We start from the raw sequence: 25,151 nt of genomic DNA on the forward strand, positions 1-25,151 counted from the left end.
GGTTTCCAATTTGAACAGTTATCTAAACAGTGGTTATCAGTGATGCGAATGGCCTCTCCTGTCTTTACCTTTTTTTAGCCCTTGTATTGGAATCGTCGTTATGCAGTTGATTACTTGTACATTGCATTAACAACGGTTTTATGCATCCGCGAACATTGCTCTATTAGGTGGATATTCATGCTCACCATGCCCTACTATATGCCATCAAATTGGAAACCCCTTCTCCCTCATGATTGCTTATACTTCAGGAACACCCCCTATTAGAACATGACATATGATGTAATATGGATTCCCACTGTTTAGAATAAGCTGGGAATTTACTCAGCAACCCCAGGGGACTCATTAATAGACCTACGGCTTCGTTATCCACATTTCGATATGGCCGCTGACTTGGATATCCAATTCTAGTACCCTTTCCTCTATTAGATAGGTTAGCGTTCTAGATGTTACCGCTCTAGACGCGAGTGACGCATGTGACGTCACTTCCGGGTTACCGCACTCATTGGGGTCTGTATATCTTGTAGAGAAACACGCACCCGGGACATCACCCGGTCCCGACGGGAATGGGTGGGTCTTAAGTTCTTCAACACCACCTTCTTGGGTAAGCAGGGTGCCCTTTTGATTGTTATCCACCTCTGAGTCTGTTTTCTTTTACGACAATGCGAGGAGACCCGGTCGTGGGTCCTTCGCTTGGGCTCTTACCCGCAATTCACGAGGCGGTGTTTCTACCTTTGTGTTTACCTTTATTTAGACATTAACACTGACACGCGCTCTTGCAATTTTAGGGACGCACGTTCTCTTATTTTTAATCAGGTTGCCTACAACCCCCCCCTGTTTAGATTTGCAGGTACTATGATCTTCACGAGGACTTGTTACAGTATGTAATAAATTGTGAAGCATCTCATCTAGTGTCAATGCACGCTGTTCCTTGCATTCTACAACATTCCCATCTGGGGGGCTTTAATAATTCTGCCATTTTGCGGGACAGACGTTACCACCCTTTTTGACTAGCGCATGGAATGATGATTATGATTTTGGTTATGTGGTTGTTTTATCTTTCCACGTATACACATTTTCCAGGATGCTGAACCCGTTGGTGTCCTAGCCCGCCGGATACTGTTGTGGCGTGACTTTAGAGTTTAAGTTGGTGAGTCCATGTTCCTTGAATAGAGCAATGTTTCTAATATTAATTTTTCTCTCTAGTTGCTTATTTGGCGACTAGGTCACTGAATATATATATTTATATATATTTTTTTAATAAAAATAATGTCAAGGGGAACTTTTCCCTTTGAAATAAAGGGTTTACTTTCGTTTAAGCAACTATCATTAAGAGAGAGATATTGAATGCCAGTATACCCCGCAGCTTATGTATATGCTGTAACCCTTTCTCTTTCAGAACACACCTAAGGGTATTCAACCTGCAGCAATACATTAAGTGGTAGGTAGTTTTTTCACATTTACCACGGTGTGTAGGTAGTCTCACATTATACGATTGGTCCTGATGAATTGCCATAGACCCGTTAGGGCTGTCAAGGCAAGAAACATGTTGACCCATTGGAGTAGAGTGCCATTTTGTTCTGATGCATTATGTCAGACAAAACCGCCTCTCCTTTTTCTTTTTAATCAGGTAGGAACCAGAGTTAAATAAAATTATATTGGTTACCTAACCTGTTTTAACTTTCACCCTTCACACACACCTACACTTTCTAGGCCCCTCACTCACACCTCACTAATTGGCAAGGAACAAAAGATCTCCGCCAAAGAGCCCCTCATTGGGAGCCCGTTGGGGATTGCAGCGCCAACCCAACGAGGAGCAGGCCCAATGATGAAGCATGACACCTAGCCTGCTGGGTGTGTGAGGGCCCTAGTTCCGAAATAGGGAATTCCCCTTAGGACCCACCTTACTGGTTGGAGGTGATGGGTATTACTGTACCCTTGGTATGCATTCTCTTATTAATCTCTTTTTTCTTACCAATCTAACCCTTGAGGAACAGCATGCTCCTATGTACAAACACACACATTTGCAATTCTGTATTTTTTAATCTTAAATAATCACAAACACTGAGTTTTAAATTCAAATGTGTTATATAGAGGCTGACTCAAACCTGTGCCTCCCTTGTGCCTTTGTCCAAGTACTTTATTATAAACAAACACTCTGCAAAACACTTGGAAGTGGGAAGGGGAAAACACTGGAGCAGCCTTGCGGACTTCAGAGGAACCACCACTTTCTCAGTGCTTGTCCACCACCTATGGTGAGAGAGAGTAGATAATAAATGCAGATATATCAGGAGAACCACAGTATATATTATATTGTGCTGCCACACCTGTTGGTGAGTTGTCACTCACTGTGTAAGTAAACTTCTGTAATGGACTTTGAGGAGATGATGAGTAGAGCACTCTAATTACTTGTAAGCAGGATTGGTAGAAGCAGGTTGCTGGAGTGTGGTTGAAAGACAAGCAGGTAGACACCAAAGGGAATGACAAAATAATAAAAGGTGCATACAGTTGGGTAGCTGGGTGCATAATAGTAGGACAGCAGAGAAACCAAACAAAAAGGACGATTGCCAAGCAAAGAGTTCTGGGTTACACAGTGTAATTTGTTCCCTTTACACCTTAACCTGGAAGTGCTACCTGCCAGCCAACTTGGACTGAGGAAGGCTACTTACTCTAGGTTAGCTACAGGTAAAATGATGGCATTAAAAGGACTGTAACCCTCTGTTGGCACTTTTCAATATCTTTTGAAATGTGGTATCCATTTCCATAGTTTCTATATCCTTTTTACATATTGTCTGTATCTAGGTTTCACCAATGATGAAGACAGTGATGGAACCCCGACTGTACCCATCACTCTAAAAAAACACCCTGGCTTGGTAGGAAAGCATCGATTGAATTTCTTGATGAGCCATGGAACATTTACTCATAATGCAGGTTCCATGAACTGTCAGCTGTTCAATATCCTTTCCAGTCAATCAGATATTGCACTTGACCTCAGTTTATCCTGGAGTCAAAAATTGCTTTCACTTCTTATTGTGTATCTTCTCATTGGACTACAGGACGTGCACGAGGACATCACTCCCTCACAGGAGCTCTGCGACTCCCTCGCCTCGTACTTCCACTGCAAGATCGCCAACATCCACAACAGCTTCGGCGTTTCACCCCCGCACCCATCGGTCGAACCTACGCACCCCGCCGCCATCCTCCAGACATGGACCAAGGTGACCCCCGAAGACACAACACGCATGATGAACACCATCCACTCCGGATCGCCGACAGACCCGTGCCCCCACCATGTCTTCAACAAGGCCGCCTCTACCATCGCACCCCACCTCCGAGACATCATCAACACCTCCTTCGACACAGCCACCTTCCCGGAAAGCTGGAAGCAAGCCGAGCTCAGCGCTCTGCTGAAGAAACCAACAGCGGACCCGACCGACCTCAAGAACTTCCGCCCCATCTCGCTCCTTCCCCGCCAAAGTCATCGAGAAGGTAGTCAACAAGCAACTGGCCGCCTTCCTCGAGTCGAACGGATCCCTCGACCCATCACAGTCCGGATTCAGAGCCAACCACAGCACCGAGACCGCCCTCATCGCAGCCACCGACGACATCCGAGCCCTGCTGGACAACGGTGAAACAGCGGCACTCATCCTCCTAGACCTCTCCGCAGCATTTGACACTGTCTGCCACCGCACCCTAGTCCAACGCCTCAACGACACTGGCATCCAAGGGACGGCCCTGGAATGGATCACCTCATACCTCTCCGGCAGAACACAGAGAGTACGCCTCCCTCCTTTCCTCTCTGAGGCCACCGGAGTCATCTGCGGCGTCCCGCAAGGATCATCGCTCAGCCCCACTCTCTTCAACATCTACATGAAACCCCTCGCTGCCATCGCACGCCAACACAACCTCAACATCATCTCCTACGCCGATGACACCCAGCTGATCCTCTCCCTCACCAGAGACCCCGACACCGCCAAAACCAGCCTACACGAAGGGATGAAAGACGTCGCCAAATGGATGGACATCAGCCGCCTGAAATTGAACACGGACAAGACAGAAGTCCTCATCCTGGGACCATCGCCCTCCGCATGGGACGACTCCTGGTGGCCCCCGGCCCTAGGCACCGCACCCAAGCCTACGGACCACGCACGCAACTTGGGCGTCATCCTGGACTCCTCCCTATCTATGACCAGACAAGTCAACGCCGTATCCTCAGCCTGCTTCCACAACATTTGCATGCTCCGTAAGATCTTCCGCTGGATCCCGACCGAGACCAGGAAGACAGTCACCCAGGCCCTCGTCACCAGCAGACTAGACTACGGAAACACCCTCTACGCCGGTACAACAGCCAAGCTTCAGAAAAGACTTCAACGTATCCAGAATGCCTCCGCCCGACTCATCCTGGACGTCGCCCGACGCAGCCACATCTCGAGCCATCTGAGGGACCTGCACTGGCTCCCCGTCAACAAGAGGATCACGTTCAGACTCCTCACCCACGCACACAAATCCCTCCACGACCTTGGCCCAAGATACCTCAACGACCGCCTGACCTTCTACACGCCCACCCGCCAGCTACGATCCGCAAACCTCGCCCTCGCCGTCGTCCCTCGCATCCAGAGAACCACCGCCGGAGGAAGATCCTTCTCCTACCTGGCGGCTAAGACATGGAACTCCCTGCCCGTCCACCTGCGACTGACCCCGGACCACCTCGCCTTCAGGAGACAGCTCAAGACCTGGCTGTTCGAGCAGTAGCAGACCCCCTCCCTCATGCGCCTTGAGACCCTTCCGGGTGAGTAGTGCGCAATACAAATTTCGTGATTGATTGATTGATTGATTGTGAGTAATGGAATATTGAACATTGGTTTTAATTAGGGAACATGTAAAACAGGGTTCATATGCTAATTGGAGGGTAGCTGATTGTGTAGAGTTACTGGATTCATCACCTTGGAAATGGGGAAAGGACCTACAAAACGGAGCTTGAGCTTTCCATTATATCCAGGCAAGCAAAGGAACCATTTGGATAACCATACAGAATCTCCTTGTTTATAACAAGGGGCAGGTGAACAATGTGCATCTGCAAACTTTTTGTAAGTTGCCTTTTCTTTTTGGCAATAATTAAGTGTCTCTATAGATATGTCTTATGGTCTGGATTAAAGCATTGTCCAAGGGAACTGATACTTTGGGTAATTGTAAAGGAAGCATTTGTTCATGGAATCTATAAGTACAAAAATTGGGACTTCTTTGCAGAATAGTGCAAGAAGTTATGGTACATTAATTTAACCTACGGAATCCACAGACCCAATTGTCTTGATATTAGGTGATAAAATACCTAGGATATTGTTTAGACATTTGATTCACTCTCTGTCTGTCCAGCAGTTTGTAGCTGGTGGAGATGTTGTCTTTGATACCTAAACCGGAAATTACAATTGTCCAGAATTTCCATGTGACATGAGAGTCTCGATCTGAAATAATGATACTAGGCAGCCTATGTAAATCTATCTACATCATGAAGTGTTTTGACAGTTCTTGAAACATTGGGAGTGTGGGTGAATGTATAAAATGCACTAAATTGGTGAATGAATCCACTACTACCCTTAAAAGTGAGAATGAATGAGAAGCTGTAAATGAACAATGCAAACCCTTGATGTAATATTCCATGACCGTGGAGGTGTAGGCAAAGGTTCTAACAATCCTGTAGGTATATTATGGCTTCAGAGAATTTACCAGTGGCTGAGAATATTTCAAGCATTCCATCTATTGCTTTTGGTATACTTGGGTCTATTATGGCTGCTGATGACTTGCTGACAGATGTTACAAGTAGATACATATCGATAAACTGCATCATGGAGCTGAGGCCACCAAAAATTGTGGGTTTGAAAATCTTCTGTGCATCAGATTCTTAGGTGGCCTGCCACTGGAGTATCATATTGCCATTGTAAAACACATTATGTAGCTTTATTGTAGGAATACTTAGCCTCTCTTGCTAAACTAACAGTAATTTCGGTATATTGTTCCTAGTAAATTGTTCTTGCACCCATTGTGTCTTAGTTTTAAAAGGTATTGCTATCTTTAAGCCATCCAGAAAGTGTCAGGTGATGGAACCCATTGATGAATTACAGAAATATAAAAAGGCGGGTCAGTCTCTTTTGTGGCGGTACTATTCCGTGATAATGATTGCCTTGTCAGAGTCTTCTCTAATGTGTTATTGGTTTCCCTATTGTCCATGTCCTCTTTGTATATCCCCTGTATCTGGCTGACACAATGTTTCTCCGCTGATGAAGATGGTGAGACTCCCTTATAACACAGACACATACCATGTTCATCTAAAATGTGTGATTAGTTAAAAATCATAATACAGATTACTGGTCCTTTAATAGTAAATCATTACGTTTACAAAGTAGCGACTATTGCATCTGCACCTCTTTGAGACCTTACAATCAAGAAATGAGTCACACCTTCTACAGTATAGGGCAGAGGAGAGCTCAAGAAAGGGGCGGAGGTACATTCAGCTGCAGAGGAGAGCATACATGGCCAGTCGAGAGCTTTAAATAGAGAATTTTGTGCAATGAGTTGGAGATCTTGGTAGCAGAATGCGTGAACAGCAAAAAAAAATGTTTTGAGACATCCTCACTCGTGTCTGAGCTCATGAAGTTTCACATATGGGAAAGCATCCAGTAGTTGATCGATGTCATCAGAGTGACCACCTACAACATTGATGAAATCCTTAAAATGTGGAATGACTTTTACTCCTAGACAAAAGAGTAATCTGCCAGAAAACAGGAGGCATCTGTACTGGAGGGACCGGTCTACTCAGCTACTACCCACACTGCTAAAGGAAGCAATAGAAACAACACTTGTTCCTGAGACAGTCACATGCAGCCCCACTAGGATGTCAGTGTCAGTAGCCCTTGCTCCCCAACAAAGAACCCCCTTCGGTCTAACCATAACAAATTCCTTCTCCCGTAGATGATGTGCCAAGGCAGACAGAAGATTACTAAGAGTAAGGAAAGGCTTTGCAGAAAAAAAATTACACTGAGTGGAGGAACACCAACCACTAACCAATGAGGCACAAACTTCTGAAACTGACAGCACAGTGCTGCACCAAGACAGCATTCTACAGAAACCATCTGGCATAGAGTGAGGACACCAAGCACAGGCTGCTTCATGATCATCCGATCGATCCCCATAAGAGAGTACTGGAGGTGAATCTTCAAGTATGTACTCCTAGCTAAAAGATCAACACATAAAATACTCAAATAATTTATAGTGACTACTGTTGATTTGAAATTCAGACTTAAGAAGAAAGGGTTATCAAAAGATATGTTAGAGGTCGTCTCACCCTTAACGTATCAAGGCATGCTTCATCATTTCACGACCTCTCACATTGGAGTAGGAGCAATGTAATCCCAGCATACACATCAGAGGGGAAAAATGCCCTGGAAGTTCTTATTAATCTTGTTTCAGAACAATTACTCAGGTCTTGTTTGAAGCAAAACTTGTTGAAATACCTAAGGGTATAGTCAAAGGTTTCCTTTATAAGTGAGTACCCCATGTATTGCTTAAAAACACAAAAAATGATCATTCATTGAAATACACGATTCATCTGGACATCTTGAATCCATAAATTACCAACATGTTTCAACCTATACAATAGCCTGAAAGGGTCTGAGGCCTTCTTCAGCGCATCAGGACTACCTAGCTGTGGTAGCCAATCAAACCATGCAAAATAAGTAATTATTAACACTCTACAGGTCCCTCATTTGGATTGGTTCAAACCTAAAGGAACAATTCAAAATATGAGGGACTAGCATAAGTATGAGTGAATCCATTTGTTTCTCTAACTACTTCCACTGGCAAATTAAGAAAAGCCATATGCCCAAATGTGTGTGCACCATGTGATAATAAATGGAAACATTTAATCCAATTAACACAACTATATTATAGATATAATTAAACAATCACAAGAAGTAGCATTTATTTTTAGAAAACATACATCCTGGATGTCTACATCCATCCTACTTCTCACTTAAGTCGTATTAAACAGGAGTTGTGGCTGAGTTTGGTGAACTTCTCCTTCGTAGTCACACACTAATAACAAACATTATTTGAAAAGAAGAAAAAATGTTAAAGCAGAAACTATAACAACGCCTCATTCTTTTGGAGGGGCATGTACATTTAATGCCTGACCTGAATATAAATCCTATGCATCCTAGTTGCTCTATTTTGATTTTATGAGGCCCCTTCTTTATACAAGGACACTTACTTAAAATAGTTTTCTACGGAACAAAGATAAGGTGAGACCTGCCGAGTTCCCATGATTCACTAACCAATAGCTGGACAGCTAACTGGGAATTGTTTACAGCCATTAACATCAACTGTGTAACCCAAACCATCTTGACACCTTAATACCCACCCAAATAATGCTAGGTGCAGATGTGAATGTCCACAGGTAGTGCACTTGTATAGATGCCAACAAATTATTTCTTAGGAAACCGTAATTACTTTGTTAACAACATTGCAAATACATAATTTGTAACATGACGCTCATGAATCACTTGATTTCTCAACAGGTTTAACATGATACATTGTGCTGTGAATCATACTGTTTACAAAGATGAGACCCTTGTGCATGCATACATTGTAATGTTAAGCAAGTAAAGGAGATTGTGTACCCATACAGTGTAATGTATCGCACACAAGTAGCATAATTTCTCAACAGGTCTACCATTGTGCACTGTACTGTGAGCCATACAGTTTATAAAAAAACAAACAAGAATAACACTCCATCAGCGTCATGAACATACCAGCAATACCAGCATCCTGGACGTATGTAAACATATAGGATGTATGTTTTCAACAAAATGCTACTTTTTATGATGGTCTAATTATTTCTATATTGTTGTTGTGTTAATTGGATTGGCTTTTGCATTGATTACCACGTGGTGCACAAAAATGTAGACATATGACTGGCCCTTTTCTTAATTTGTTAGTGGAAGTAGTTAGAGAAAAAATAGAAGCACTCATACTACTCATGCTTGTCCCTTGTGTTAAGGTATTAATAATTCCTTATTTTTGCATGGTTTGATTGGATACCGCAGCTAGGGAGTCCTGATACCCTGAAGAAGACCTTAGACCTTTTTAAGCTGTTGTATAGGTAGAAACATGTCGGTAATTTATGGATCCAAGATGGCCAGGTGAATCACTGTATTTCACGAAATACCATTTTTTCTGTTTTTAAATTGTACCAGCAGTACTCATTAATAAAGGAAACCTTTGAGTACACCCCTAGGTATTTTCGAACTAGTTTTGCTTCAAACAGGTCCTGAGTATTTGTCCTAAAACAATATTTAAAAGAACTTCCAGAGCATTTTCCCCTTGGTTGAGTCCACTACGGAGCATTACTCCTACCGGGAGGTCGTCAAATAATGAAGCATGCCTTGATACGTTAGTTGTGAGATGACCTCTCAGATATCTTTTGATGACCCTTTCTTCTTGAGTCCGAACTGCAAATCAACGGTGGTGACTATAATATCTTTAAGTTTATTTTTGTGTTGATGCTTCATGATCATGCCTAATCCTCGAAGGATTCTGAATATGGGATACAGCTTTACTTAGAAGAAGGGCACGTGTCTTTGAGGAGTTTGAGTGAGGTTACACTGTTAGAGGCCAAACCAAGGTATTGAAGAAATCCAAGTTAGGAATGCAGCGTCGACAATAGTTAGCCATGCAGGTGCTGGGAAGTAAGGTGGATGCACTGCTAACGGAGCTCAGCAAAGGTTTCACCATCACATATGTCAACCAGCATGAACTCCCTCTTGAAGATGAGAGTATGACACAAAATCACCTGCAGCTGCATGTGCTTGCATGTATTAAGGGACACGTGTTTTCTCACACTTCAGGCTTTTAAGTCAGGAACGGGGGAGGGTGGATGCGATATCTCATTTTTTTTGGGCCACCTAGTTTGTGACTTTATTGGAAGAGCCTAGGATAAAAACTTCTGTCTTGTCCTTGTTTCGTTTTACAGTGTTTTTTATTAATGGAAAAGGCGACATCTTAAAGGCATATTTTAAAACGTCTCTTTGATACAGCCAAGCAGACCATTCAAGAAGATAAGCTTTGTATCATAAAGGCGAAACCATATGAACTGATCAAGCAGTCCAGCATCAAACATTATAAACACACTTTGGCTCAGACAAGAGCCTCATGGGACACCTTGCCTTACATGTCTGGATGCAGCATTAAATCTTAATTGCTTGGGTTCTGTTCTGTAAATAAGACCCCACTGATTTCATAGTTGGGCCTAAAATGCCGAATTCGGATAGCCGAATCTGCAAGATATTATGGGAGGAATTGGATGGAAAACAAGAAGAGATAAAGAAGAATAAGAGCCATGTGCATCAATTAAGGAAAGTATGGAATTGAAATCCAAGGCAAATGCAATGATAAAAGTGGCCTTTTTCCAGCATCCAATAAGGAATGGTTGAGGAGAAATTGGGGGGTGGGTTACTAGGACTATAAGACTCTGGTTTGGGCTTTTTCAAGATGGCTGAAACAATGGCAAGCTTCCAGGGCGAAGGTACCATGGCTGAGGACATGGTAATTAGTACCTGCTAAACCTCTGTTTTGCGACCCTTCTCAATTTGAATTTGCAAATGTTTTGTTCATCGCGATTGCAATTCACAATTTGTTAACTGGTTGTTAAATACTTCCATGGTAAAAGTGCAGTTACTTTAGTGATTGGTTTACAGTGCAGGTGTTTTAGTCACTTAGCTTCTAAAGGCTAGTGATGTAATAAAGCCATTCAAAACCTATCCAAATAGTGTTGTTGTGTGTCACACTGCCCAAAGTTCGTAATGCAAAAAAATATGCATATTTGTTCTCTCTCTGATTCCTTCTGGGCTTTTATGGTTCTAAATGTTATCCTGAAACAACAGATCATTAAGTAATACTTTTGTTACTGCTAATATTGATTTCCTTCACCAGATTGCCCTTTATTTCTCTTATTTTGCTTACTGATTAAATGTTTTTGTTTATCCATTTCTTTAACGTTTTGCCAACACTATCTTCCTAATCTCCACACTCCTTTAATTCAGTGAATGTAATTCTCTTTATCTATTGCATACTAAGCTTTTTATGTATACATTTGTAAATAGGAGGTACTGTTAGTTCAAATGTATTGTAAGTAACTTTTGTAAAATGGAATTATTCAAAGTAAATTATTTGTTATTTTACAGAGAAAGTCCAAGCAGAGATTGATCATGTGATTGGACACAGTAGACAACCACTGACGGAAAATAGAAAGAGCATGCCATACACCAATGCGGTTATTCATGAAGTGCAGCGTATCAGTAATATAATACCTATTGGTGTTCCCAGACATACTAACAGAGATACAACTCTAAGAGGATTCCATCTGCCAAAGGTGACACATATTCAAACAAATTCCATCTGGGCATTTTTGTATGATGTAGTTTTTGCTGACACACTTTATTGATATTTACTGAAAGTCATTGTTAGAGGGGTACATGACATACCTGGATAGTCTAGAGCAATGTCTTGATTTACACAACTTCACCAAACACTTCTGAAGCATGACACATCTGATCAGATTGACACCATCCATTGGAAATCAAAACCTGTTACTAGTGATGTAATAAACCATAACAAGTGAATTTTAGTCTTAAACAGTAACCATGAAACTCCTTTAACGGAACCATTTTATGGGTGAACTTTTACTATTGTCTGATTATCCACTACCTACATAACCTGTCAGGCACCAGCTCAGGGGACCTTTCAATCAAACATTTGGCACAGGGCATGGCTATTTGCCTTTGCTGCCCTATTCAAAGTTAGAGCAGTCTCTTGAGGTTTGGTCCTACCAGCAGGGCTAACTGTAGATTTTTTGTTGATGTGTATATATATATCTATATATCTATAATTACTGGATATAACAAACAGCATTCAGAGCTATACAAAATTATCAATTGCAATTGGCCCATTGTTTTAAGCGATCCAGTCATTGGTTTCACCTTACCTCGCAAAGCGTCTATAACTTTTAGTAAGGCTCCATCCATGAAAGACCGGTTGGTCGATACTAGCCCGGAGACTATTGAGAAAACTTCATGGTTACAAACCAATAGGGGTTTCTTTAAATGCAAAACGTTTAAGTCTTGTACACATGGCATCAATATGAAAAATGTTAAGGATGCCTTCAGTGAGAAAGAACATCAAATCAGTAAAGTGCTCACTTGTAAGACAGAATTTGCAATTTATGTACTGCAATGCCCCTGTGGGCTAAAATATGTGGGCAGTACAAAACATGCAGTCCATAAACGCATACTAAAGCATCTCCGGGCAATAGTTAATCAAGATAAAACCTACCCTGTGGCAAGACATTTTAAAGAGTATCACAACAGCGACAATCAGGGCCTCAAGTATTTTGTCATTGATGCAGTAACCGCAAGCAGGCGAGGAGGTGATCGCGAGTCCAAGCTGCGCAAATTAGAAACTAAGTATATCTTGCAGCTGGACTCTAAGCACCCAGGAGATCTAAATGTCACGGAAGATTTGCACACATGTTTATCCTAAATTCTGGTGGTAATAGTTTATCTTAGAGAGTGGATCCCCATAGGGGCTTTTAACTTTTTTTGATATATATTTATTCTTTTAATCGCCTATTTTTAGGTCTGGAGAAGTTTATTTATACTTCTCTCTGAGTCACATATCTGTTGGATAATAACTGTCTCCAATCTAGTCAAACTTGGATTTTACTACTAGCTAGGAGAGCACAACGACTTGAGAAATGGGAGTAATAAGCCATTTTTATAACTTAACATGTGTGCATTGCCCCTTTTATTGGATTGCGTCAGTACCTTTAAGGGCTTTGTATGACCTATCCTGATTTTGCGTTCCTTGTTAAATCTATGAATCTATACACATTTTCTATAACATTAATGAGTATTATTAATTAAATTAATAGGCATTACTGGTTTATTTGGTCTCCAACTACATCGGTAAATTATTCTATACCTTTGTATAGTCTAAGGATGTTATAGGTTTTTAATTTTTAGTTGTCACTTAACACAAGGTTTTTTTATAACATTTTCAACACTTCTTTTATAGTAACTGGGAATACTGAGTTTAGTGGGGCACATTTGGGGTAGGCTCGACATGGCAATGGTTAGGACATTGTATCATCAACATGGGAATGACTACATCATTTGCACTATTTAACGCTTAGATAATTGATTAAATATTTTTATTTTAATCGTAGTTATCCATTATGGGTGACTATTAGTATAATCATGTTATTAATGTCTTTTTGCATATTTTGCACATACGAGATTCAACCCAGGATTTTAAAAATTGATTTCATGAAATCAAGACAAAAGGTAATCAATGATAGACTCTGTTGTTTACAATGTGGCGAGTTTACATTAGCGCTTTTCTGGTGAAGAAAAGAAACCATGCGCACACCAAAATTGCGTGCTTATCAGTATTTTTTAGGATTTAAGTGGATCAAAGCAACCCAACGTTTTGGCAATCAAGTCACCGTGGTCACGGGTGGGCCGTCTCCCTCATACCATAGCATAGGTTAAAACATTTACATTCTTATGTCATCCAAGTATAGACATCGACATAGGGCATACATTCTGGCAGAACCAGCCACTTTGATCCCGCCATCTTTGGAGTGTGTAATTTTGCCATTGACCTAAACACAATTCTAAGAATGTATGACACAGTACAATATTCCTATTCATATCAAATAATTTTTCCTACAATCACAGTTGAGTTGCACACCTTTATGCAATGTGTGAAGGCCCCCGGGATGTCTAAAAATTATATATGAAATAGTATACATGAGGCAGTTGCTTTCCAATGGTGCCCCAGGGAGCAAATTATTTCTTAATTGCAGAAGAAGATTATCAGTCTTATTGGATAGTCCATCTTATTAAATTGTCAATTATATAAACACATCAAAACCAAAAATAATTGTGTCTAATAGAATAAATTCATATCCATAATGAAATTCTGCCCCAGTGGGCCTATTTCTTATTTACCCCCTGATGATAACATGCGAACAAACCATTGTACATAAATTAATTTTAAATAAATCCAAATTTCATACAGTTGCTACAGGATGCAAATATCTGATTTCTGATGACTATAAATACACCCAATTTTGCAGCTGTCCGCAACGAGTTAAGTAATTTACTGGCACGTGCATCAACGTAGGCTTTTGAGATTCCTTAATTGCGATTATTAAGGAATCGCAATTAAGGAATTGCAAAAGCCTATGCATGTAGGAATCGCTATAAAAAATAGCGATTCCTACACATTCCTTAATTGCGACTCGCAAATTGCGAGTCACAATTAAGGAATGCCGTCCCATTCATTCCTATGGTCCTCCAGGCCCATAGGAATGAATTGGAGATTGCATGAGCAATTTGCGAGTACCAGTAGGTACTCGCAAATAGCTCATGCAATTTCAAGGGTGCAAGTGTGTCAAAATGACACCCTATTGCACCCCTGAAATTGATCTGTGCACATATGTTGCACACACACATGCCCTAAGGGCATGTGTGTGCGCAACATGAAACTTTGAAAAATGCACAAAAGTGCATTTTTCAAAGTTTTTGCAAATTACCATGAAGTTCAACTTCATGGTAATTTGCTCCCCCTATTAGCGAAATCGCTATTCTTTTTTACTTTAATGCATTGCATTTAAGGAATCTCAATTTGGGATTCCTTAAATGTAATTGCAATTTAAGTAATCGCAATTGAGAGATTCCTTAAATTGCGATTTTTGCATTTGGGATGATGAATCCCAAATGCAAAAATACCGGTCGCAAAGGGGCAGATTCTGAGAATCTGCCCGTTTGCGAACAGTTTTTTTCTTTGATGCATGTGCCTGTTAGTACAAAAACCAAGAATAGAGACGAAAAGAGGAAAGAAAAAAGAAATTTGATGATAGCGATGAGACTAATTCAATCTATAAAAAGGAAGCTTAGGTCCATGAGAGAAAGAGCAAAAGAAGAAAAGAAAAAAGAAAAAAAGAAATAACACAACTATGAGTTAAAAACCAGGTAAAATTGTCAAACAGCAGATCATTTACAATCTATACATGATCTTATCTTGTATTTCATGCAGCAACATGTTTTTAATCTTCTAAACCATCATGATGTGTAGGCTATCCACAATGAACATTTAATTCCTCACCTGTATTAAGACATATTGGTATCTTAGTATTCAACTCAATGATGTACCTTGATTCCAACCTCCTGGGTGCAGTTTCCCTATCTCCCCCCATTATCTGAGGTTTGATTCTGTCCATTGCAGAACACGTAAGAAGCTCACTAGACTTGTCATGGGCTACTGCAAAGTGTCCAGCACCTAGATAATATTTGTCCTCATGTGTGATTGCCTTCAAATGCCTCAACATCATATTTTTTATAGGATTAATATTACTTCCTATATACCACCTATTATAGGGACTTACGAGCACACAGATAGTGTAATCCAAATTACATGACAAGGTCTTTTCTTGATCAGTGAGTTGTGATGTGTACTTGTTAATGGTTTTGCTAATACTACATGCTTTGCTTTTTTTACAAGGTTAAAAGCCCTTTCTGGAATTGGTAAGCCAAGTTCTTTGGCTTTCTACAACTTTATTGGAAAATCTATCTTTCAAATTTTGTATCCCGTCCGTAATGCTTTGCTGGGCCTTTGGTTGGCATTGTATTTTTGCCCACAACTTTGCTTGGGGTTGTCCTAGGAGGATGGGACCACCACCAAATCCTTCGGCATGATATGCTCTTTGTGTTCAAGGCATCTGCTTGCCCTCCCCTAGGTTAGGGGTGACCCCAAAATCATCACCTCTCTCATTGCCTGGTATTTTCAAAAGTTCACTTTTGTGAATTGGTTATATGCTTTTTAGTTTGTAAAGGTAAAGTTGCTTTATCAAAGGGTTGTGGGTGCAGTAGCTTACTCCACTATGTAGGAGTTAGAATTATTGCATGAATTCCGTCTTTTCAATGAAATGCGTAGATACCGAAACCTCCGCAACCTCTGCTAGCGCAGCATAGTTCATTGCCCATAGTTAGTCCCCGGGCAGAAATCGGCCCAGAGAAGTGTGGGGGGGGGGGGGGCGTTAAATATTTTTTTTTTTCACATAGTAGGAGTATCGCGCCACTCAGCGCAGCCCCTTAGTGTAACGTAGCGGTGGAGTCGCAAATCTGCCCTAAATAAATAAATATTATCCAATTCCAGAGGTACTCTTACAGTTGTGAACTTTATTATAGAGCTAGTGTGGGTGAACTTCATAATTACATTAAAACTGACAGAAATCATATTAAAATATACAAATTAAAAGTTGTAGTTGATAAGTGAAATGTGTTGTAGTTTATTGAATTTGTGCTTTTTCTTTTGCAGATTTGTGACTGGTTTGTGAATCTGGAAAATATATATAAAGAGTATATGTGTTAAAAAATATACAACTTTCAATGGTGGGGTATAGGGTGGCTCTAAGAAGAGCCGTTGTGTTCATAATGACTTTGTTGCAGCTACGTGTAAGTGCGGGTGCATAGCTCGAGGTTGTTCAGAAACACTCTATTCCCTTTATTTGTGAAGTGAGCTCCATCACTTCTTTGGATGTCATGTATGTCAAAATGGATTCAGCTCATTTTATGGTCTCTGAGATATGCAGAAACAGCTTTATTTACATGCTTTCTGGCTTTGTCAATCTGTGGACAGAACTGATTTGACCACTTCCATTTCTGTCTTTGGCAAACATTAGAGTTCACAAAGACAGTATGAGGGTAAAGTAACATTGTATTTGTGCAACGGTATCCTTCATTAGGATTTCCATTCCTACTCCAGTCAGTGTGCCTAGGTCATTGCCTCCACAGTTCACAATCCTGAGGTCAGGGGGTTAGGAATGCAAAATGGTTTTAACCATAGGCAGCAATTGGTGCCACTTTAGTCATCTCTGTACAAACCATTTAATATCAACATTATGCAAACCCAGGTGTTTGTCAATACCCCTGTCTTCTGCATACCTTTTGCCCCAGAAAATATAGCTGTGTCCTTGTAGAGATTGACACCAATCCCAAATAAGGAGTCCAGAGATCAATCCAGGAATGAAGAAGTTTAATACAGAGCATAGGTAAAAAAAACACCAGTCCAAACAGCAGTTGCAGTCCCACTGCCTGCACATCGTATTCTCAAGTCCTCTCAGCATTCTGTTGCCATGCCATGACCACATAGAATGTAAGGCATAACCTGACAACAGTGGTGAGAAGTAGGACAAAATTATACATAACTACTAAAGCGTAAATAAACCCACAACACATCTTCCTCCCAAACAAATGGGGAACCCCACAAGGAGAACACCCATGTACAATAAATATGAAACAATAATAAAAAAAAAACATACCTAACCAAACATTACATACTCCATGTGCCAGCCGGCCTAAAACTCAACCTGCACTGGCCATTATGTTCCAAGACATGCTTAACTTGACATTTCATAATCTTTGTGCCAAGATGGTCTGAATCTCAACCATGTTGACCATCCGGTTCTGGAACAATAGGAACATTGCTTTGAATTTCAGAATTAGAACCGGGTGTCCACTCAACCAGCCATGACATGCTCCACACTTCACCAGAATCTAAAACAACCACATTCTTCCTGACCTCCACAATGGTGAATGGACCAGTAAAACGTGATTGACCTTTCCTCAGGAGACCAGGCCTTTTGATCAACACTTCATCACCCACTTCCCAAGCCTTGAGAAGAGAGGAATGCCATGAGTCAAAGTTTTTTTTATATCTGTCCTGATATAGATTTCGTATCAAAACAGCTTGATCACTCATTCGTACATCCACATCCAAGTTTAACCAGGCTGGGCTAAATTTGTCATGTGGCTTCCTTCCTCTCAAAATAGAGAAAGGCGAAACTGAAGTCACACTATTAGGAGTGTTGCGGTGAGCCCACCACGTTTCTCTAATTATTTTCTTCAGCGAAGATCTTGTTTGTAAAGCTCTCTGGGCACAAGATTTCACAATCCTATTCATTCTCTCCGCTAATCCATTTGCTTGTGGGAAATACAAAGCTGTTTTAAGATGTGTAATGGACAATTCTTTCAAAAACCCCTTCATCTCTTGGGAGACAAACTGAACTCCATTGTCCGTAATGAGATGTTTGGGAATTCCTTCCCTTGAAAACTCATCTGAAAGAAACTCCACAACAGTTCTGGAATTCACCACAGGTACACACTTCGTAACAACCCATTTGGACGTATAATCCACAAGCAAAAGCACATAGCGCTCATCATAACCAAATGACTCGAATGGACCCGCAATATCCAAACCTAACTTGGTCCATGGCTCAATGGGAACTTCAACAGGTGAAAGTGGTGCAGTACGAGTCTTCTTACTTTTATCATTGTTAGCACATTCCCAACAATCTTTCACAACCTCTTCTACCTGTCTATCCATAGATGGCCACCAATACCATTCTCGTACCCTAGCCTTGGTCATATTCCTCCCAAGATGACCTTCATGGGCTAAGTTTATAACCTTCTCCCTAAGTTTACATGGAGGAATTACACGATTCCCCCTCAGCACCTTCTCCTCGAAAACACACAAATCATCTTTTACATTGAGAAAACCCCTCATACACTCAGGTAAATCCTTTTCAACCGGCCACCCTTCAACAATGAATTTCTTACACATGTCCAATTCATTATCATTTCGAGAGGCCAGCGACCACTCATCCAACTCAACAGCTGATTCATGTACCCATCCAACACGAGAATTATCTACCTCCACACCCGTTTGATCCAAAGGTAATCTCGAGAGACAATCTGCAACCACATTCATTGACCCAGGAACATATTCAACAACAAAATTGAATTCTGTCAGTCCTTCAATCCAATGCTTGATTCTGGGAGAGACATTATCTATATCTCTACATGAGAAAATCTGACACAAAGGACGATGATCAGTCCTCACTACAACAGGCAAACCCCAAAGATAAAATTTAAAGTGACGGACAGCCCAGTAAACCGCCAACGCCTCCCTCTCAATCACTGAATAACGTTCTTCAGCCCCTCTGAGTGATCTCGAGGCAAACGCAACAATCCTGGACTCTCCATCCACCACTTGAGACAACACTGCCCCCAATCCAAACATACTAGCATCAGTGGACAAAATCGTTTTTCTCTTTGGGTCAAAATGTCCCAAAGTGGGCATTTGACTAATGACCTCCTTAATAGAACTGAAAGCTGACGAACATTCATCTGACCACGTGAATGACGTACCCTTTTTAAGCAAAACTCTAAGAGGAGAACAAACACCAGCAAAGTTAGGAATAAACTTCGAACAAAATTCAGCTAAACCCAAGAACGAACGAACCTGGTCCTTACTAGCTGGTGTAGGAGCTTTCATAATACTTTCCACAATATCAAGTTTTGGACTAATTCCATCTGCAGAAATAGTGTGCCCCAAATAATCCACCGATGAGACACGAAACTTGCATTTCTCCTTCTTAATCACCAGACCAACTTCCTCCAACCGCTGAAGCACTCTCCATAACCCCTCATCATGATCTTGAACATCCTTCCCATATACCAAAATGTCATCTTGAAAGATCAATACCTTAGGCAACCCAACTAAAACTTTATTCATAACCCTTTGGAAGCAAGCCGCCGCAGAGGCCAATCCAAAGGGCATACGAATAAATCTAAAAGCTCCCAAAGGCGTTACAAACGAAGTTAAATGTCTGGAATCAGGATGTAGTAAAATCTGATGATAAGCAGAGGATAAGTCCATCACACTGAAACACTTGGCATCTTTGATTAATGTAAGAGTTTGAGTAATATTTGGTAGAGGCTGTCTGTCAATCCAAATATGCTTATTCAACCCACGCAAATCCACACACATGCGAATCGCCTTCCCACCATCCTTAGGTGCCAAAACTATGGGAGCCAACCATTCAAAGCACTCAATTTCTTCAATCACACCAGCCCCGAGTAATTTCTTAAGTACTGCATCCAGAGGTTCCATAAGCATGTGTGGAACTTTCCTGACCTTACTAACAAAAGGCTGAGCATTGTCTTTTAGAATAATTTTGTGTTGAAAATCTTTCAACAATCCTAATTGTTCACAAAAAACTTTCGGAAACTGTGAACATACATCCGACGACAAACTGGGAGACAGAAGCAGAACCTTTTGTGGCGAATTGGGATCCAACTTGATCCCCATGTCCCTCTGGTGCCTCCACCCAAGAAGATTATCTCCCCTCCTAGCCACATACACCTTACCCATTGTCTCCCTATCCTTGAACTGAAGCGTTTTTATGACAAATCCTAAAACATCAATTCTAACCTCCCCATAACCTACTGGATTAATGTCCGGGGGTAACAATTCAGTTTTGTCAAAACCATAAACCGCATCCCAATTAGCATCTCCAACCATTGTGTAATGTGAACCCGAATCCGCAAGAACAGTAAACTGCTGCCCACCAATCAACACTTCACACTCAGGCATCACTAGCTCATCACCATCAACCGTACCATCATGCTTAATACTACAAATGAAATGTTTTTCCTGCTCAACTAGTTGTACAGGATGAATCCTCCCATTACGGCACACCCGTGCATAGTGCCCTCTCTTTCCACACTTATTGCATACTACAGACCTTGCAAAACAATTCGGACTGTTAGGTGAGTGATTTTCACTCCCACATCTGAAACACTTGAAACCACTCATTATGTCTGAAACTTGAATGTTCGGAATCAGAAGGCTTAAATCTAGGATGAGGTTGTTCTGGACCAGGAACCCTCTTATCATTCTTATCATTCTCACTCAGACTTGTTTTCAACATATTCTTCGAGTCATCCCTTCTAACTTCACTCCTTTTTATCTCGTGAATAGCCTTATCTTCATTACTAGTGTCAGAACTCTTTTCAACTTTCATCTCCCTTACCCACATATTAGTATTTTCCATACCCTCGACAATAGATAGCGTGTCTCTAAGATCAGGATTCTTGGCTAACAATTTTTGTTGAACTTTCGGATCATTAGTACATCTAACAATTTGATCCCTTATAAGGGAATCCGTAAGCTGCTCAAATTCGCAGGTGCGAGCCAATGTTTTCAGTGTTGCTACATAACTGGTAATCTTCTCTTGTTTACCTTGGATCCTGGAGAAGAATTTATGACGCTCTAACACAACATTAATTTTGGAACCAAAATGGTTTTCCAGCATTAAAACAGTCATGTCATATATATTTTCAGGTTCACCCTCTCCACGCCCTAATGGAATCTCGTCTAAACTGTCATAGACATGCCTACCCTCTACTCCCAAGTTATGTAAGAGCGTGGCTTGTTTTCGTACAGCTGAAAATTTCTCTCCTCCAATGGCTAAGAGGTAAGAATCAAACAATGGTTTCCACCTCTTCCAAGGCAAAGCAGGATCACCCACATCAGTTAGGAATTGGGGCGGTTGAGACATCCCCGTGGAAGCCATTATTCTCAGGTAAAATATGAACAGTAGCGGTGTAACTTCAAGATGACATCCCAAAGTAAACACCAACAAAACAATGGTACTGAAATATAACTGCTCCAAACTGTATCACTAACAGAAAGCCGAATCAAAACACAGCAAAACTCTCAAAAACACCCCCCAAAAAAAAAAATATTAATAAATAGTACTGTAAGGGCTTAATCAAATGTCTGCCAGGAAATAGCCCCAAGCCTACAAATGTACTTGAAACTGTGAGCACAGATACTCAACCGATGACAATTTTCACCAGGCAAGAGTGTGTGTATCACTGATACACAATTCCGATGTCCATGTAGAAAACGCCGCTCCGTGAGTGAACGATTTTCACCAGGCAAGAGTGTGTGTATCACTGATACACAATTCCGATTCCCATGTAGAAAACGCCGCTTCGTGAGTGAAAATTACTCGCACTGAGAATAGAAGTGCTTCGTAAAATCCAAAATGGCGGCACATTGCGTGAGAATCCTACAACGTCACCGGGTGGCTCACAGCACGCAATTGTCATTCCGAAGATGCCGGGAAGAAGCTAGCACGTCATACCACAGTGCTTGAGCCCGGTAAGAACCTTTAGAAGTAATTTTTTTTCAAATGGCAACCGCTTGCTCCAATTTAAAATGTGATGTAAGGAGAAATACCAAAGTTAAACCCGACGTGTCTTACATGCCATTCTCAGCGCAATAGAGCACGATCCACTCCATCAGCTTTGCCCATATGAAAACAGTTGCTAAATTTTATCCTCGTAACCTGAGCATCAATATCTTCGCTCTGGAAACACGTTGAATTAATTGGCTCGTAACGTTGAAATAATCACCTTTCATTCACCACAGCAGAGCCAGTGAAATATTTACCAGTATCCAATAAAGTAATCCAATTGGTTCGTTTACGGGGAGACTGGTGGTCATGGAGTCCTGTCCCCAAGCAGGTCAACTCGTCGCCAGTGTAGAGATTGACACCAATCCCAAATAAGGAGTCCAGAGATCAATCCAGGAATGAAGAAGTTTAATACAGAGCATAGGTAAAAAAAACACCAGTCCAAACAGCAGTTGCAGTCCCACTGCCTGCACATCGTATTCTCAAGTCCTCTCAGCATTCTGTTGCCATGCCATGACCACATAGAATGTAAGGCATAACCTGACAACAGTGGTGAGAAGTAGGACAAAATTATACATAACTACCAAAGCGTAAATAAACCCACAACAGTCCTACAATCCATACTGAAAACATTCTGAAGCGATGTGTGCCAAGTATCAAAAGATGTCTGTAGCTGAGTAACTCAGTTGGTACAATGAGATGTATGTAAAATGGTGGTGAAGATGTTGTTTTAGAAAAAGCAGATAAGTGATTGGGTGTTCATAAACATTGTGTGCTCAAAAATAGGTTGCATGTTACTTTGCAGAACAGGTATCTTTCTTATTGGTTATGGTAAAACGGTTGAAAGGTACAGCAGACTGGATAAGCTAATATTTTACAAACGTCAACCATACCTGCTATTTGCATTCCCCTTCACTCTCCTTCTGTGTCTTTCCTCAGTTTTTCACTCATTTTTTACCCTCATCTCAATCTCCCCCTTTCACTCTCCTGTGTCCTCTGTGTCGTTCCTCGACTCTGTCTTGCACTTTTGCTGCCTTATTTGCACGTTTCTCTCTCTTTTTGCCTTTTTCCTTTTGCCTTTTTCAGCCCGTTTTTCCCCGCCGTTGCTGCCCCCACAGCCCCTCCCCTCAGCACGACCACTGCGACCGGCCCAATCCAGCTCCCCTCCCCGCTCACGCCTCCCAGCTGTCCAGCCCTCCCCGACCCCTACTTAATGGCGGCCGCTGCTTGGACAGGCGAGCAAGACCACTGACTCATTGTCAGTGAAATTGCTCTCCCTCCCTCGCAGCTCCACCGTTAAGTGAGGCCTTCCCCCAAGCCCCTGCACTCTCGAGTGTTGGTGTTTGAGGCCCTCCTCCACCTGCAGGTTTCACCTGCACCTGATCCCTGGTGGTCCAGTGGACTTCTGTCTCCATTCTCTTGCTCAGCTTTTTCTTTCTATTTTCACTCATTTTTTCCCTCACTTCTATCTCCCCTTCACTCTCCTTCTGTGTCTTTCCTCCGTTTTTCACTCATTTTATACCCTCATCTCAATCTCGCCTTTCACTCTCCTGTGTCCTCTGTGTCTTTCCTCCACTCTTTCTTGCACTTTTTCTGTTGTTTTCCCCTCATTTCAAGCTCCCCCTCCACTCTCCTTCTGGGTCTTTCCTCCATTTTCTGTCGTTTTCCCCTCATTTCAAGCTCCCCCCTTCACTCTCCTTCTGTGTCTTTCCTCAGTTTTTCACTCATTTTTTTACCCTCTTCTCAATCTCCCCCTTTCACTCGCCTGTGTCCTCTGTCTGTTCCCTCTACTCTTTCTTGCACTTTTGCTGCCTTATTTGCACTTTTCTCTCTCTTTTTGCCTTTTTCCTTTTGCCTTTTTCAGCCTGTTTTTACACACTGTTGCTGCCCCTGCGGCTCCTCCCCCCAGCACGACCAGTGCGACCGGCCAAATCCAGCTCCCCTCCCTGCTCCCACCTCCCAGCTCTCCAGTCCTCCCCGACCCCTACTTAATGGCAGCCACTGCCAGGGCGCCAAAGGCAAGCTCGTCTGCGCCAGTCCGGGACCCGACTGCGGCCAGCGCCAGAAACCCTGGATCTCTGCACCGCCAACGCTACAACCCAGCGGCACTCCACGCTCTCAACCTAGGCCACAACAACAACTGCAAGCTAGCATCACCAGCCAACACCCATGGACCCTTCAGCTGTCACCGCTGCCGGCACACCTGCAGCACCGCCAAGACCACTGACCCAGCACAATCTGCCCACAACAACACAACTGAACCAAAGACCCTGCAATGCCTCCTCCTCAACGTCCAATCACTCCACAAACACGCCACTGAAATCTGGGACCTCCTCGACAGCACTACCCCGGACGTAGCATTCTTTACCGAAACCTGGACCAACACCACCTCAGGACAGGACATCACCATTGCCATTCCCCAAGGATACAAGATCTCCAGGAAGGACCGCCCCACTGCCCAGGAGGAGGATTCACCATCGTCCACAAATCCACCCTCCACCTGAGCACACTCCCCAAGGAGCCCACAGACCTGATGGAACACCTTCACTTCAAGATACTGGCCAGCCCTTCCTCCACCCTCCAAGGATCCCTCATCTACCGACCCCCTGGACCCCGCGGACTTTTCACCAACTCCATCATGGACATCATCTCCCCGCATGCCATCACGTCCACCAACTACACCCTACTTGACAACCAACTGGACCCCAGCATGACATCCCTCCTGGACAACCATCAACAATAATGGACTCCGCCAGATCATGACCGAACTCACGCACTCAGCAGGACACACCCTCGACCCCCTCTTCACAACAGGAAACTCCATCACCTTCAGCCACACCACCGAACTCCCATGGACTGACCATCGATGCGTCCACTTCACCTTAAGAACACCCACCATCCACAGACACCAGCACCTGCTCCCACTAAGAAACTAAGCCGGAATCATCAACGACCAGCTAACCTCATCACTCAGCAAATCCACCCCAACCATCGC

General features: G+C 42.2%; 1 protein-coding gene across 1 annotated transcript in view; it reads left to right on the forward strand.

The window, feature by feature from the left end:
• LOC146834876 (cytochrome P450 2J2-like) overlaps positions 1-25,151 on the forward strand; it is a 419,165-nt gene that overhangs the window by 349,355 nt on the left and 44,659 nt on the right. The window contains exon 8 of the mRNA XM_085602475.1: positions 11,232-11,419. Within this exon, the coding sequence (XP_085458601.1) occupies positions 11,232-11,419 (188 nt within the window). The remainder of the gene's footprint in view (positions 1-11,231; positions 11,420-25,151) is intronic.

This window comes from Triturus cristatus, chromosome 4_2 (assembly GCF_964204655.1).
Source record: "Triturus cristatus chromosome 4_2, aTriCri1.1, whole genome shotgun sequence".
NCBI lineage: Eukaryota > Metazoa > Chordata > Amphibia > Caudata > Salamandridae > Triturus > Triturus cristatus.